This window comes from Montipora capricornis, chromosome 7, assembly GCF_036669925.1.
Source record: "Montipora capricornis isolate CH-2021 chromosome 7, ASM3666992v2, whole genome shotgun sequence".
NCBI lineage: Eukaryota > Metazoa > Cnidaria > Anthozoa > Scleractinia > Acroporidae > Montipora > Montipora capricornis.
This window is the reverse complement of record NC_090889.1, coordinates 31,797,477-31,813,533: the sequence shown is the minus strand read 5'-3', so window position 1 is coordinate 31,813,533 and position 16,057 is coordinate 31,797,477. Positions and strand designations below refer to the sequence as shown.

Below are 16,057 nucleotides of genomic sequence, written 5' to 3'. Positions count from 1 at the left end.
GAACAATAAAAAAAAAAAGTTCTTTTATTTAATTTGACAGTCTGACCCCAATATTATTAACTTTGTAGACCACACCTACAATTCAGGTGTACCGAAACTTAAAGAGATCCTTTATATGACAAATATGTTTTTGATCACAAACAACCCCAATCTGGTTGTCATTTTTTCGAATGCCTTATTGTCACTTACAGGAAGGACAAATCACTTTAAGACCTTTTAGTCAGAGCTAAGATCCCTTCACAACCTTGAAACCTAACAGGTTAATTACCGCGACAAGCATTGGACACGCGATCAACCTGAACTTGTTTGCTTGTAAGCGTCAGCGCTATCCCCGTGTGGGCACTGGATCTAGTTGACTAAAGAGAGATTGTGTAAGCACATGGAAGTACTGCAGTTTTTTAATTTTGAACCCGGCTTTCGAATAGAATTTCTCGCGCCCTAGAATATCCGAGCATTCTCTTATCTATAGAAAGATCATAAGCTCTCAGACAAAAAAAAAAACATTTTTATTCAGACGGCTGTATTTCTTGTACCCCAAAAAACCAAAGCGGCAAGGAAGGTGACAATTATAGCGACCTTCAGACTGGAGTACAACGATCACTACGAGTACGCGTTACGTTCTTAGTTCTGAGCACGCGCATTTGGAAAATTTTTGTTCTTTAAACGTAATTCGCGTGCCCAGTACAGAACGTTTGTACTCGTAGTCGTTCTCGTACTCCAATGTGAGGGTCGCTAGCCCATTTCCTAGTTGCTGCATGCCTCAGTTTCAATACGCTAGAAATTTACAATAACTTAAAGACTGTGGACTACAAATGTTTAAGGTGGTGATGACAAGGAAGTATATATACAAGCCGGGGGCTTATGACCTATAGGCTCATCTTGAACAAAATGACCTTAATAGTAATTTAAAATTACCAAAGGTTATTTATAGAATACAGTACTTTGATTAAAAAAAAAATAGTATGGACGAACACAAAGCGGCACAAACATTTATACTGTATTTCATCTTTGTTTCTCTTTGAAGGCTCAACAGAAGTAGTGGTTTTTTCAGCTCAAGGCATAAACGATCCAGTCACGTCTGCAATTCACATCATTTTAGGTTTGTAACAAAGAAGCATTACACTGAATCGCTACATTTATTATCGTAAAGGGGATGGCAAATTTTCGGCCCGGTTAAGGAAAGAAAGCCGGCAGTCGATTTTTCAGCGACGACTCTTGTAAGACCTCTACCGTATTGTTACACGACTAGCTGTAGGAGGTATATATGTAGGCCGTTGAAGTACATTCTTAGATAAATGTTATTTAAGCACACTCCTGTTTGCGATTATCCTCTCTTTTTACTACAGTATGTCATTTTACTCTCCCAACTGACATGTAATTGACCACTCAATGCCTAATTTGCAGGGTCAATGAATACCTTGTAAGAATTCCAACTGGCCGTAGGCAAACCTGGTAATGGAGAGATTAAGCATGACGTTTACGCCAAACAGCGAACGTTGGGGTGAAATTAGGGTTTTGCCAAAAATGTAAGAACCCTGCTTGATATTAGCTCATTTCAGCGTCCTGTTAGCTCCAGATATCAAGCAACTTCTCAAAGGAACGAGACAAATTAAAATGAGATAATTTTCACGCTTTTTATGATAAGCAGGAGCCTGCCGTTTCTCGTTTGCCGTTGGCCGTAAAATGTCATGCTTAACTTCTCTAATAGCACCGGTGCAAACGACACGTGCTTTGCACAAATTGTTGTTGAAGCTCGCCTTTCCACTCTTAATAGGTCACACGATACCACTCGATATTTGTTCTCTTTGGAATGACAACAAACACATCCGATTCACATTTTCTCTCGCTTATGGTTTCTTGGGAGACGTGCTGAAGACAAGTGAAAAGAATCGATGGATGGGCCCTAAGCGATACAAATGGGGTGCTGCACGGAGGCTGTGGAAAATGAGGTGAAGTATGTTCTCATTGCTGAAGAATAGTAGTTTTCTGACAATAGACCGGAAGACCTTAGACAGAAATGACCAGAACCAGGTTGCTGACCAGCGGTCTTCGTTAAAACAATGGTTTGCTGAGGGTGCTCAGTCTCGCGGGCTCAGAAATCCTGGTGTGTTTAGATACCTGGCCTTTAAATGAAAGTGAGGCTGGTGGTGACCTTGATATGATACAGACCTCCTTCCTTTTGTAATGTTAAGAAAGCAGTGAGGTTTCTATCAAAACAAGGTCATGTCCAGCCTCACTTTCATTCATAGGCCAGGTAACTAAGCACACAACTGTAAAATGAACTATTCTGAAAAAGGGAGGAGATGCTCGAAATAGGCAAAACCGTTGTCAAACTCTCGTCGGTTCTATGTGCCTTTGAACTCAGTGTTATCTTGTGTGTTCATGCTTAAAAGTTGCAAGAGTTCTAAAATTGAAAGAAAAGTGTATTTCAAGTGCGGTTTAAAGACGAAAGAGAGAAGTGATCCTCTCGTCTATTCATCAGTCCTTTCACGCGAACACGTGAGCCCAACAAATTGGCCAACTCTCAACTGTGTGGCTTCGTAGCTCAGTTGGTAGAGCGTTGCACAGGCATCCCAGAGGTCATGGATTGGAAGTGGCGTGAGTTTTACCATAGTTAATCTAGGGACTGGTTATGAAACCCTGGGAATTTCAAAAGCAGGAACAGTACAGTCGCAATTAGATGTTGAACCGACCGTGACCCTGCACAATCTTTTGTTTTTGGTTCGCAAGTTATTTTCGAATAAATTAGTCGAAGCTTTTGATTGGTTATCCTGCCGAAAAAAAGCGAGCTTTTGTCGGGTTTTGTGCAGGGTCAAGGCCAAAAAAGCGAGTAAAAACATGAAACAAAGAAACTTGTCGAGTTTCATAACCAGCCTACATCTATTAACTATGGTTTTACAGGCGTCTATATTATACAGTGACAATTGCTGAACTTGCCCAGTTAAGTGCGAAGATCACTTCTATCTTCAGTCCTATATTGTGCCATTAACCCAATATTCAGCACATTCCTCTCCCTGCTTGATCACAGATCAACTTTTGAGAGACAGTGAAATGGCGACTTCGAAGAAAAAAAAGTTTGCAACTGAAAGTAAAGATGTTTCGAACAAATGTCGCCAAAATATTGTAGCAGACAAGGTTTCGTGTTCCCCGTCCTATTACGACTTTTATTTCAGCGTCACTTGTGAACACGAATGGAGCTTAACACCCATTGGCAATCTCTGACATTTCTCCCCTATTTAAGGATTCTAATTCCTTATTTTGCTCTGGCTCCGGCCTGCTTTTGAATACAGATCTTATGACGTTGAAGTGAGTTATCTCCCAAGTCCTTTTGCAGAGCATCACCCAAGAGATCGAACTCACTGTAGGATCGGGTAGGTTGGCGCTTCTCTTGTATGAAATAACTGTGTTTTGGCGCTTTGCGCGTGCGTTCAGCTACGTAACTGCTGCGTTTGGACGAGCCTGCTGTGAAGTGATTTCCCGCGAAATAAGACGAATTGACGTCAAATACATCACGTGGGGTGTAACGTACTTCGCACATGCTCGGTGGAAAATCAAACGGTTGCTCGCAGGGGTTCATCTCTCTCGGGAAGCGTAGGAGAAACCAACTGCTCGCAGGGTAAGGAAAATGTAGCTCATGTTTTGAATAATAATAGAGTCAAATTCCCAAAAGACTTTTTCGCTATTGTTCTTTACACCAACATGGCGGCCGTGACGTCACAACCAAAGAATAATGAGTAAAAGAGGCTTATAAAGAATCTCGACCAGTTTCATTATATTCCGTTTAGCGGCAGGCCTGAGAAAGCAATGGTTAGTAAGTGGTTATTTTAATCAGCCTACAGAAGACAAGATCCTTTGAAAACTTTTGGTGCGGGATATCTCAGACATGAGTTAACCTTGATTTCCTCGAACAGCTAACTCCATTCGAACCCATGACGTTCGCGGCACCGGAGTCCTGGATTTTTCAGGCTTCTTATATGACAGTAACTTAAATTGTCAAGTGAACTTGAAGTACCGTTTTTGAAAGCGTTTTTGCTTTTCATCGTGTTTGCAATTGCATGTTTAAGCCAACCTTTCTGTTGAGAGTTCGGACAAGGCTAGCGTTTAAAAAATACCCGTTTTCTTCGGGCACCAAAATGACGGTGCCTAGCCATGTTTTTGGAGAGTTTTCGACTGTAACTGCTTACTTCTTTCACTTTTGCATAGAAGAAAAAAGCGTAGGAAATAGCTCTGCTTTTCCGTTAGAAGTAGGCCTGTAAGCAGGCTCTTCCGTTGAAAATGGCACGCGGTCGAAATATAGGAGCTTGGGTTGCCAGTTTCTAAAGGGACCAAGCTCCTATATTTCGACCGCACGCGATTTCAACAGAACAGCCGGCTTTCAAGCTAGTTAGAAGTCTGTGAAACGCCGATAATCTCGATGGAAAGTGAAGAAGATTGCTATTATTAGTGAAATCAGTGGATAAGCTAAAAGGGCCTCTATGATTAAAAAAAACACCTCTTTTATTTCTTTAGATTTTGAAAGTGTGTTTTGCTTAACACCTGAATGGCAAAATTTTGTGCTTTGATTTTTATCCAAAGAGTCTTTACTTTGAGAGTAACTTTGAATTTCAGTGTCCGCCATTACTCACGTTCAAAACAGACCGCTTGGACCTCAGAGGGTTGGATCTAGTGACGCCATTTACTCACTATCTTAAAATTTCATTGTGTGAATGCATCTCATTACATATGCAAGACACGAGTTGAAAGTATGAAAGCACAAAACTCCTGTGCCGCATATTAATTTAACCGCGTAGACACGCATTGCATTCTTAAACTAGTGAGTCTTTGACGTCATTTTCTCCTCGATTCAGCTTTCTCAAAATTTTAAAGTTAGTAATGGCGGAGCATTAAATAGGAAAGTTCCAGTTGAAATAAACTGTTAAATAAAACAGGTGTCTTACTGAAATCAAGGCTTAAAACTTGGGTCACTTAGTGTTTAGTTAACATATTTTTGAAATCCAAAGAAAAAGAAGAATTGATTGTTTGGTCATAGTAGCATTTTAATGTGCAATTCAGGGGGACGCACCATCCCAAGAAGGATTAAGGCTGGATTAGGGTAAATTTTTTGTTTTTGTTTCAAGCCATGTAATTCACTGACTCACATATTGTAAACGCTGTAATGTGTTCTGTAGATGTGAAGTGTGTCGTAAGGAGGAAAACAGCGGCGAATTGGCCATGGAAAACCAAGGTATGTCAACCACCTTGCGACTAATACTCCGCTATTAAAACACAGAAGTTAGCATTACGGAAGCAATGTTGGCGCAGTAGTTAGACCACCATTAGGGAGCTTTAGCAACGACAACGGCGACGGCAACGAGAACGTGAAAAATTTGCATATTTAGTAGGCAAAAACAATAGCTTTGCACGCTCAGCACGTGCGTTTTTCATTTTTCAGCTTTGCACGCACTGAACGTGCATCTTTTCATTTTTGTCTATTTCTTTGCCCTCGTCAGCAAAACAACAACGTGAAATGACCAAATTTGTGTTTTTAGTGAGAATGTCAGCGCTTGGGGATAAATGTTCATTTTCTCCCCTAAATTGAGCGCTGTTCATACTTGTTTCGTTCTGGAGGGTTTGCCACACCTTTGTATATAATGCATGGGATAGTAGCGAAGCGATTACAATAACGCGAATTCACACTTAACGACGACGTTCTCGTTGCCGTTGCCGTCGTGGTTGCTAAAGCTCCCCATTGAGAGAGGTTTGACAGCCTTCCACCTTAAAGAGAGGCACTCAAAAACCAACATTTGATTTTCATTTATAGTAAAGTTTCGTTCGATATAACGCGCGCCCTGACTGGTTAAAACAGCTTACTTTATGAGAATACAGATGCACGGCTGACGACGCCACTCGCAAATTTGTGACTTTCTCGTTGTCGAGTTGTCGTTGTAATCTATCCCGAGTAGATTTATTTATAGAACGCCTCCCTCGGGAGATTCAGCTCGCCCACTGTTGTAAAAGCCAATTAAAACGAAGCTATCTCAGCGTCAAGGGAAATATGGTACTTTTCGTGGGAAAAACCTGTTCCTAAAAATAAATTCACTCAGGAAAGGGTCGAGTCAAGGAATTAGTCGAGATAGAGGTTCTCCTGTCATCATCATCATCATTATTATCATCATCGTCGCCATCATGATTATTGTTATAGCATTGGAAAGAATAATTAACCATGCAAGACTTTGGGGCAACTGGCGAGGAAAAGAAAAACTTACCGAACCGATCGCCCTTACTCAAGGACATTTTTGCATCCCTTCGATTGCTCGGTGGTGAATACCAATCCATTGCGATCGTAGGCAGGGCTTAAGAGTAGACGCCAGGAGCTAACACCCCGCACTTGCTACTACTCTTCCAATTGTAGAAACCCAAGCACTGATGAGCGATTATTTTTCTTTGGTGTCTTATGTTAACAGAATGGAAGGCGTTTCATGGCCGTGTCATTGGGGTAAATTTCTACACTCTTCCCAATTTGTGCGAGATATCTCCCGAAGGACCCTCGCCGAGCTGTCACCTGGGAGATGGATTCACGGACCTTGTCATTGTGAAAGAATGTTCAAGGTTTCAGATGAAATCACATATACAACGCAACTTCAACTATAAAGATCAGGTACAGTTCATCATTTACAGGAGCTGAAGGGCTCAAACCACCCTTGAACTGAAATTCCGGAGACCAAGGATGGCGCAGTTGTCAGAGCACAAAGTTGTCTGGATTCGATTCCCAGTCAAGGAGTAAATCACCCAAGAGTAAGATTACCCAGATTAGTCTAGTCCTCATCAGCGTCAGATAAACGTCTAATTTTTAAACCAAGTTTTATGGGAAAATAGACAAGAGTTTTTTCACTCACGTGATCAGTAACCTTGGTTTTCCACCGAAACAAAAGAAAACGTTTGCATGTTAATAGGGCTCAAGTCCCGAAGGATTAGTTAAGGCGCTGTTACACTTTGAAACTTTTAGCTGAAACTTGTGCGCAAAGGCGCTGCGAAACAAGTTTCAGGAGGCATTGCACCGTGTAACATGGTCGGTATCGTGAAACTTTTTTGAACTTCCGTTGCGAGACAAGTCTTACTAATAGGGAAGATATCGCTGACGTCACCTATTGTCATTAATGTGCCTACCAGAGCCTCATTGGCTGTCGAAACAAAGTGTATTTTGTTCCTGTAGTTGGTACATCGTAATAGCAAAAGCAATGTTTCTAAACATATCTTCCGTATAGTAGAACCGCTCTTTACTTCTGCAACGGTTGCAGTAATCGCACTGGTGATATAACAAGAGTTTCACCGTGTAACACCTCTTCGTGAAACTGGCCTCGCTCGGTCTTGTTACGCTACGCTGCTTAAGCCAATCAGAAACTGGCTAAGGCCATGTAGACGAAGTTTCAACGTCCCCAAACGAGTTTCGACCTTTTATGTTACACGGTGCAACGCCTGCTGAAACTTGTTTCACAGCGCCGTTGCACACTAGTTTCAGCGAAAAGTTTCAACGAGTAAAAACGGCTTTAGGAACACCATTGTTGCCGCCGTTCCGTTGCTTAGGAACATCAACGTGTTCGCCATGACATCACGTGAAAACACTCTGTAGACCAAATCGGCAAAGTCATGCTTGTGCCCAATAGGCCATTTCCGAGTTCTGGCCTGCTTCATCTTCAAAGCGAGTCTAAGTGCGAAGTTTTTGTTATGAAAATTAGTTTTTATTCATATGTAAAGTAGAACTGATTACCATCACAAAAACTTCGCACTTAGACTCGCTTTGAAGAGGAGGCAGACATGAACTCGGAAATGGCCTATTCAAACCCTTTTGGAATAAAAGGTTTTTTTCCAGGTATTTCCATAACAAATGCCATTGCTACATTATAATGGGTATACAATGCACAAAGAATCTTAACCCCGGGAGAACAGTTGGTCTATTGTCTCTTTTCCCGCAAAATTTGGTTTAAAAATAGACACTTTTCTGACGCTGATCGGGCAAAACTTGATACCCCATTCTTACTCCTGTGTAATGCACTCTTGCCCAGACTTGGTTTCACATGTGGGTTGAGTTTGTTGGTTCTCTACTCTAGGGCCCGTTTCTCGAAACTCCCGAAAAACCATTTGTGAAAATCCAGCCTAACCCTGATAATGTAATTTGTGATAATCGGTATTGGCATAAATTAATATTTTGCCGACACGGAACAGAGACCTGGGTGCGAGCGTAGTATGCTAGGGTTCATGGGTAGCACGTTTGTAAAAGAGACGGTTGAGAAACTTGTGACATTCTACGGTCAGCCTTGCTACTAGTACTTTCGCTTTTACGTTTATTTTTATTGTGTAATTTCACGTCTCATGATTTGTTTTTCATTCTGTTTGTTCATAGATTGACCTTCAAACCCCAAAGATAGCGCCACTGCATTTGGTCGGGGGTATACGGTCCCTATTTTTCCTAACAAGAGGTTTTTGGGGTTTACGTGTCCGGCTTTGGCGCATGTAGGGCCTTACTTGATGTATTTTATCCATTTTTGTTGGGAGCTTATTGTTGCAATTAAAACATATCGTGGGCCTGGCTGATCAACGCGCCCATGCCTCAACCTTTGAGTGTGTTCGGTTGTGTAGTGAAGGCAAAATAAATATATTCATGTTATTTCAATATTTTTTCGTTGTTTCATTTCAGTTTGCATTCCCTTTTGTCGAGTGCCATCGCGTTAAAGAATGCCACGTAAAGGCCTGTGATAAGTCTGGGTATCCTGTGCAAGGTTCCGATGGGCCTCTCCTCGATACTTACCTAGGAAGTCGCAATCCGAAAGACAGTTCTGTAGGCACGTGGAATGTGGACGGTGAAATTCTAAGGCAGCATTCTCTGTCAGTCAGGTTCGTTCATTTGGATTGCAACCAGTTTTCCAGTTAGTTGGCTCGATCGTTGGTGTGCGGAATTTTGATAAGGTAGTCCAAAACTTCCCACCGGTGGGCCCCCTTTTCCCTGTTAATTTAGCCTTCCCGACTTTCTCTCTCAATAAATTTTGAAGAAGACGGAGCTTAAACAACGAGGACGACGACCTCTACGACAATGAAAGATAACGGAAAATCTGTCGTGAAATCCTCGAGTCTTCACACAAGGGAGCTTAAGCGACGGCGACGTGATCTCAGTCAAAATATAAATTCACGTTATTGTAATTGCTTCGTGACTATTTCAACCTTTTTAATAGGACAACAGTGTGGTAGTTCCTAAAAACAATGACAATGGTCGGAACGGCGCTCAATTTAGGGGATAAAATGAAGTGCTGACGTTCTTCATAAAACCTCAAATGTTGGCTATTTCACGTTGTTTTGCTGTCGATAACAAAGAAATGGACAAAAATGAAAAATGCTCGCGCAGGGCGTGCAAAGCTGTTGTCTTTGTTCACTAAATATGCAAATTTGTGATGTTCTCGTTGCCATCGCCGTTGTAGTTGCTTAAGCTCTCTATAACCTCACGTCGAGAACAGCTAAGAAAATAGACCGAATGCAAAAATTCCCACCAATAAATTATTCTTTTATGTTCGTGTAAATTAGCCTGACTAGTCTCGTTTTACAGCCAAGTTTCTTTCAATTTTACACGTGGTAACGAGGCCAGTAAGGCCAATACACCATTTTCGAATTTTCACTGCTGGATCTAGCATGAAATGGAGGCTAAAGCGGGCAAATCTTTAATAGCCCATTTCCGAGTTGCTGCATGCCTCAGTTTCAAAGCGAGTCGTGGTGCACAACCATTCAAATGGAAATGAGTTGCGTATTCTTATGCAAATTAAACTCATTTCCCTTACAATAGTTGAGCACCAAGACTCACTTCGAAACCGAGACAAACAGCAACTCGGAAATGGCCCATTTGCCCGCATTAGCCTCCATTTCATGCCAGATCCGGTCCAGCTGTGAGAATTCGAAAATGGTCTACTAAGACAAAGACAAAATAATAATTTATAGACGTCTTTCGTAATTGCGGCCAAAAAAATTTTCTTTTGTTTTAATGCTAATGAGCCTTTCTAGCCTCGCTACGACCAGCACATTTGAAAAGAATATTTGTTTCAAAATGAGGGCAGTAGGTCTAATTAACATCAATACAAAATAATGTAAAAGTGGTCTCCATTTTTAAAAGTGGTCTATTGCATGCAAGAACAACCTTCCTTATTAAAGAAGGTATGGATAAGTATTTGACAAGCTGAGAGTCGTTGTTTACTAATTTGTTGATTGCCTCCTTTGGTTTACCATCAGGGTCCACCGGCAAATTGTCACTGTGTTTGGAAATGGCATTGAGGATGTATCTGAACAAAAGTGTTGCCTTCGTAAATAGTTCTTATTGTTATTATTATTATTATTATTATTATTATTATTATTATTATTATTATTATTTATTATAGTTTTTATTATTTATTTATTTATTTATTTATTTTAATCTGCAAGCAGTTTTCAACCGAACATCGAAAGTTATTTTTTAAATTTTTTGTACCCGACATCTGCTGATTGGCTTGAGTTTCCCTAACCTCGAATTTTTTTATTCCGCAAAGTCAAATGGCCCACTTTCGATATATTAGAATTCAGTCCTAAACAAAAGGCATCGTCTCGAGGCTCTGGGGAATAAACTCATACAAAATCTTATATTTATTCTCCAGAGCCTCGAGATAATGTTTTTTGTTTAGGACTGAATTTTAATATACCGAAAGTGGGCTATATCAGCACCATAAAACGTGGATGTTACGTTAACTGATTGCAATTTCGCTTCTAAATGGCCCCACAAGTTGCGTATAGTTGACAAATAGGCAATTTCCGAGTTCAGGTGTCAAAACGAGTCTAAGTGCGAAGTTTTTGTTATCGTAATGAGTTCTACTTTACATATGTAAAAAAAAAACTATTTTTTACAAGGAAAACTTCGCACGTAGACTCGCTTTGAAGAGGAGGTAAACGTGAACTCGGAAATGGCCAAATGGCAGTGTTTGACCCGCGGCCAAGCTTGCAAGAGGCAGGGTCTAGTCCTGAGATGACGTCACAAGCTGTTTGAAAGAATTTTTGCAAATGAATGCAAATCAAATTTCGTAACTTCATCTCGGGAACAGGACGATGCTTCCCACATGCAAGTTCGACTGTGGTTCGAACGACGTCGGATTTTTCTTAAATTTTACGGCACACTCAAACTGGAATAATTTTTCAGTGGGTCAATAGAAAAGAAAATTATTTGAGGCTTGAGGCACATTAAAAACTTGGCACCACAATATCGGCCAATCAGAGGCTATAGCGCAACCAATTGTGATTGGCTCGCACGCATTTTAATTTCCCACGCATCCTGCTTGCTGCATGTAGTTGCTTGTGCTCTGGTTGGCTCTTTTGATTGTTCTTATCTACTCTGATTGGCCAAAGTTATTTCCAAGACACAACGCTTAGTGATTGGACAAGAAGTCTTGCACCATTTTCTTAAGCAAAACCAGACACGATTGTAACTAGCTTGCTCGCATTTTTCCCGCGTTTTCCCGCCGGCTGCATGTACTCGGTTTAAATTCATTAAACCTTAGACGAACATTTCCGTGAAAGAAAAACCAATAGTCGAATGGTTTGATTTTGTTTTTCAAGATCTTCATTTTGAAAACGGGAAAGAGGGCTTTTTTTTTCTTCTTTCGTATGAAGACCTCAACGAAAAGTCTCGAAATTACTGAACAACAAGTTTCGCTTAATTTTAAGGCGTTGCCTTGTTTTGTTTCTGTTATTAGCGGATTGGGTGTGACGAACCGAGGCATGAAAGTTTTATTTTTTTCCCCGCTCTGTATCATTTATTAAGGTATAGGGAAGATATCTTTGACGTCACCTATTTAACAATTAGATTATGAGCTCGAGATTTCTATGAGGTGATAGTTGATGAGGCCGAAGGCCGAATCAACTATCACCTCATAGAAATCGAGAGCGAATGATCTAATTGTTTTAGTGGAATTCTTACTAAAATTTACTTCAAATAACGGTTTCCAGTTATTTCTTGACGTATTATTAAACTTTGCGTCTAAAAAAGATCGCTCGGATTGAATTGCCATTTAAAATCTAAGTTGTGCGCGCGAGCGCATCAGCTTTTTCAATAATTTCAACTTTTTTGAAAGTCAAGAAACCGTAAATGTCCCTCGTTTAGACTTCTCAGATATGTAATTACCCATTTGCATCCAAATTTTCCTCCAAAACGTTCTTAGCGTCGTTATTTCCAAGACGACCTCCAGCCACTGCGCACTAATGGCTGATAATGTTCAATGGCTCAGCCAATCAGATTACAACATTTGCATTAGTACACTAGTAGAATTCTAAATGTCATTTATGTGCCAACCAGAGCCTCATTGGCTGTCGAAACAATGGGTGTTTTGTTCCTTGTGGTTGGCAAATTTGAAAAGCAAAGACAATGTTACTGAATAGATATCTTCCCTATAGAGTGTTTTCACGTGACGTCATGGCAGCCATGTTGGTGTACCTGAACAATGGAACAGCGGTCATGTTAGTGTACCCAACTAATCCTCCGGGAATTGTTATCATGGAAACGCTCTCTTTTGTTTCGGTGGAAAAACAAGGTTACTGGTCACGTGAGTGAAAACACTCTATACACCTTACTCCAAAATGGCCATCATCTAGTATTCTTTTGTTTGCTCGCAAATGAGCGCTTGTTTGCTAGTTCAAGGTTTAAGAACAAGGCTAATTTGCAAGCAAGCAAGAGAATACTAAAATGGCGGCCATTTTGGAATATGGTGTATTTGTGATTTAAACATGAGGGCCGTTTATACCAAAGAAAATAAGCCGCGGCTTATTCTGGCTGCGGCCCACATAAGACGCGAACACCCCGTATAAATGGTACAAAATCTACGTTCACGGCTTTCTCAAGCCGCGGCTTATCCTGGCTTGGGCGTTTATACTCGTATAAATAGTTTATTTTCTCTCGTATAAACGGCCCTACTGTGTTATTTATTTGGTAAAGGATAATTTGTTGGACTTTATCAGTGTATATAAAAAGAATTAACTGTGAATAACTGAATGTACATTCTATGGAAATGAAGAATTGTTTTGATCGTCAACACTTAGAAGGAGATTTAATAATCTTAGGCCACAATTAACGCTAATTAAAGTTGGCACGAAAGGGTTTAGGGTTTACACACACACAAACTTTGCACGGCACTCCAAAATCGTGGCACGGACCAATGTTTGTAGTCTGAACACCTCCACAAATGTGCTCGGTACCTGTATAATTTCTGGCACAGGTGCCCAACGTGCCTACTGTTTGTTCTTTTTCCACACGAAACATTTACCGTGCCGTGCCCGAAAAATATAGGTACGATACCGAGATTTCGAGAGAGTGCCGTGCCAGATTTTTGTGCTAGTGTAAAGCGTGGTCTAAAACGCAGTTTTCAACTAGCATTTCAACTTCAGAACTTTCTACAAACGATTTACTTCAAGTAGCTAAATGCTTTTCGCCTTTATGTCTAATAAAAGCAGTTACTCAAAGACCCTGAGTTTTGGTCCGGCCGGAGTTGAACCTCGCGACCTCCCGCACAGTAGAACGGAGAAAAACGAAACTAGGGACTTTGAGATCTCCGACGGCTACGCGAACGAAAACGTCTTTTTTGATTAATAATAAGGCCCGGTTCAAACGCCGTACTTCACATGAGCCGAATCGACTTCGAATTTAGACCGACCCAAAATAATTAAGCCCGGCTGAATTGATTCAGACGCCGAACTTAATTGCACCGAAATTTATTCACAGAGACATACTATTACTGAAGAAAACTGCAAAGTTGTAATAATTTCTACATTTGATTTGGCTCATGTGAAGTACGGCGTCTGGATCAAAGCCGCTCCACATCCGTAATTCCCGGCTAAGCCAGGCGGGAAAAATTGCTTAGTCGATGCGAATTAAACCGGTCGTTCTGAATTGATTCAGACCCCGTACTTCACATGAACTTAATTCAATGAATTCGATTCGGCTCATGTGAAGTACGGCGTCTGAACCGGGCCTTAAGCAACGACAACGGCGACGGCAACGAGAACGTCACAAATTTGCATATTTAGTGGGAAAAAACAATAACTTTGCACGCCCTGCACGTGCGTTTTTCACTTTTGTCCATTTCGTTGCCGTCGTCAGCAAAATAGGGAGCTTGAGCAACGACAACTGCGACGGCAACGAGAACATCACGAATTTGCATATTTAGTGGGTAAAAACAATAGCTTTGCACGCCCCGCACGTGCGTTTTTCACTTTTGTCCATTTCGTTGCCGTCGTCAGCAAAACAACAACGTGAAATAGCCAAGTTTTTGGTTTTATGAAGAACGACAGAACTTGAGAATAAATAAATATTTTCTCTCCTAAAATGGAGTGCCGTTTCAACTGGTGTCATCTTTGAGGAATTACTACACCCTTGTCATATTAAAAACGTTGAAATAGTCACGAAGGGATTAAAATAACGCAAATTTATATTTTGAGATGACGTTCTCGTTGCCGTCGCCGTTGTCGTTAAGCTCTTTATAAATGTTCGTATAAATAGCTCCTTTCGCGTATTATGTACGCCGCGGCCAGAGTAATCCGCAGCTTATTTTCTCTCGTATAAACGGCCCTATTGTTCTCACAGTCCCTCGATTATCAATGCTTCTCCTAAAAAGTCTATTTAACAGTTAGATCCGCAGCCCTTGCGGGCTACGGGTCAATGTCCGATGAGGCGAAGCCGAATGGGCTATTACCTCGTGGCCCTTGAGGGCGAAGGGTCTAATTGTTTTAGTATCACCCAACTAGTCGGACAGAAAAGGCAATAATAAAGTTAGCAAATGCAAGTTGAAGAAATATTTATTTGGGAGTAAAGCGAAAGAAAGCGTCACGCTTTTCGCTACTCGAGGACTATTACTAATAGTCCTGTCGTAACGTAGGCAATTAAAATGCAGAATTTGCATTAGTCCACTAGTTAGGTGATACTAATCCCTGTTATTCTTCGTTTGTTCTTCTTTTTCTAACCATGTTTCTGTTTACCGCTGCTTCTTATCGTTTCCCTCCTTTGCGTCGTTTAACTAACCATTTCATTCACAAGATCAAAACGTCCTAACTAATACCATACATTTCGTTGTTATGTAATCATGAGAATTTGATGTTATACTAGATCACACCAGGAGCTGATAATAATCTTCATTCTCAATACCTGTTTGACTAACATTTCATTGAAATTGTGAGGGAAATTGAGAAACTGATCAGGCTTGGGTACTTAACAAGAGCAAAAAGTCGTCAACACGAGATCTTAAGTGCGGTCACCAATCCAAGTAGTGACCCCAGCCAACTTCAGTGTGAAGTACAAGCACATGGCTGATTCCATATCAGACTACGAAGAAGAAAATTTTAGAAGTGGTCTGCCTGTGCCTGTGGAAGTACAAGCACATGGCTAATTCCATATCAGACTACGAAGAAGAAGAAGATTTTAGACGTGGTCTGCCTGTGGCATCTCACGTAAAAAGTGAAAGTACTTGTCGTTATTTATGCTGTTGTTGTCTTAGGGATTTAAATATCTAGTTCATGGGTCATGGTTTTGTGTTTTTTTGTTTTGTTTTTTTTGACTTTTGAACATTTTTTTCCCGTTGTTCTGGAATCTGCGATGTGAAACGACCGAAGCTCAAGTATTATGAAAAACTTGATTAGACCACTGACGGTAAATTTTAAAAAGGGGGTCACCCTACTCATTTAGGAGAAAATATCCATTCCTTGACGGATTAAGCTTTGCTTCATTGAAAATCCGCCATTTTCTCTATGTGCGAGAGCTAATGCGCACTCCAATGACAGAAGAAATTATGCGCAGTAGGGTTGCGAAATGCAGAACTGGGGTATCATTTTAGTACTTTTATTTGTTGTAAGAACCCAGCTCCTCTCGCAAATAAAACCGACTGACCAAATTCAAAGTTTTGAGAAGTGCGCGACCTTCCAATATGTTGATGAATTTGCTGTTGTTCTACGGCTGACTTGTATAACTCCAAGGCCGCTTTTACCACAGGCGCTTCAAGCTCAGTGAGGGAAAGCCAACAAAAATATAAGGATT

The 16,057-nt window shown here is 40.8% G+C and overlaps 1 protein-coding gene across 4 annotated transcripts in view; it reads left to right on the top strand.

Moving 5' to 3' along the window:
- LOC138056939 (ceramide kinase-like) overlaps nucleotides 1-14,357 on the top strand; it is a 24,469-nt gene extending 10,112 nt beyond the window's left edge. For all 4 annotated transcript variants that reach the window (XM_068902917.1, XM_068902916.1, XM_068902915.1 and 1 more), the window contains exons 6-12: nucleotides 1,025-1,099; nucleotides 1,775-1,949; nucleotides 3,291-3,371; nucleotides 5,169-5,224; nucleotides 6,444-6,637; nucleotides 8,675-8,871; nucleotides 10,249-14,357. In XM_068902917.1, coding sequence (XP_068759018.1) covers nucleotides 1,025-1,099; nucleotides 1,775-1,949; nucleotides 3,291-3,371; nucleotides 5,169-5,224; nucleotides 6,444-6,637; nucleotides 8,675-8,871; nucleotides 10,249-10,327 — 857 coding nt within the window. In that variant the 3' untranslated portion in view covers nucleotides 10,328-14,357. The remainder of the gene's footprint in view (nucleotides 1-1,024; nucleotides 1,100-1,774; nucleotides 1,950-3,290; nucleotides 3,372-5,168; nucleotides 5,225-6,443; nucleotides 6,638-8,674; nucleotides 8,872-10,248) is intronic.
- Nucleotides 14,358-16,057: the final 1,700 nt, after the last annotated feature.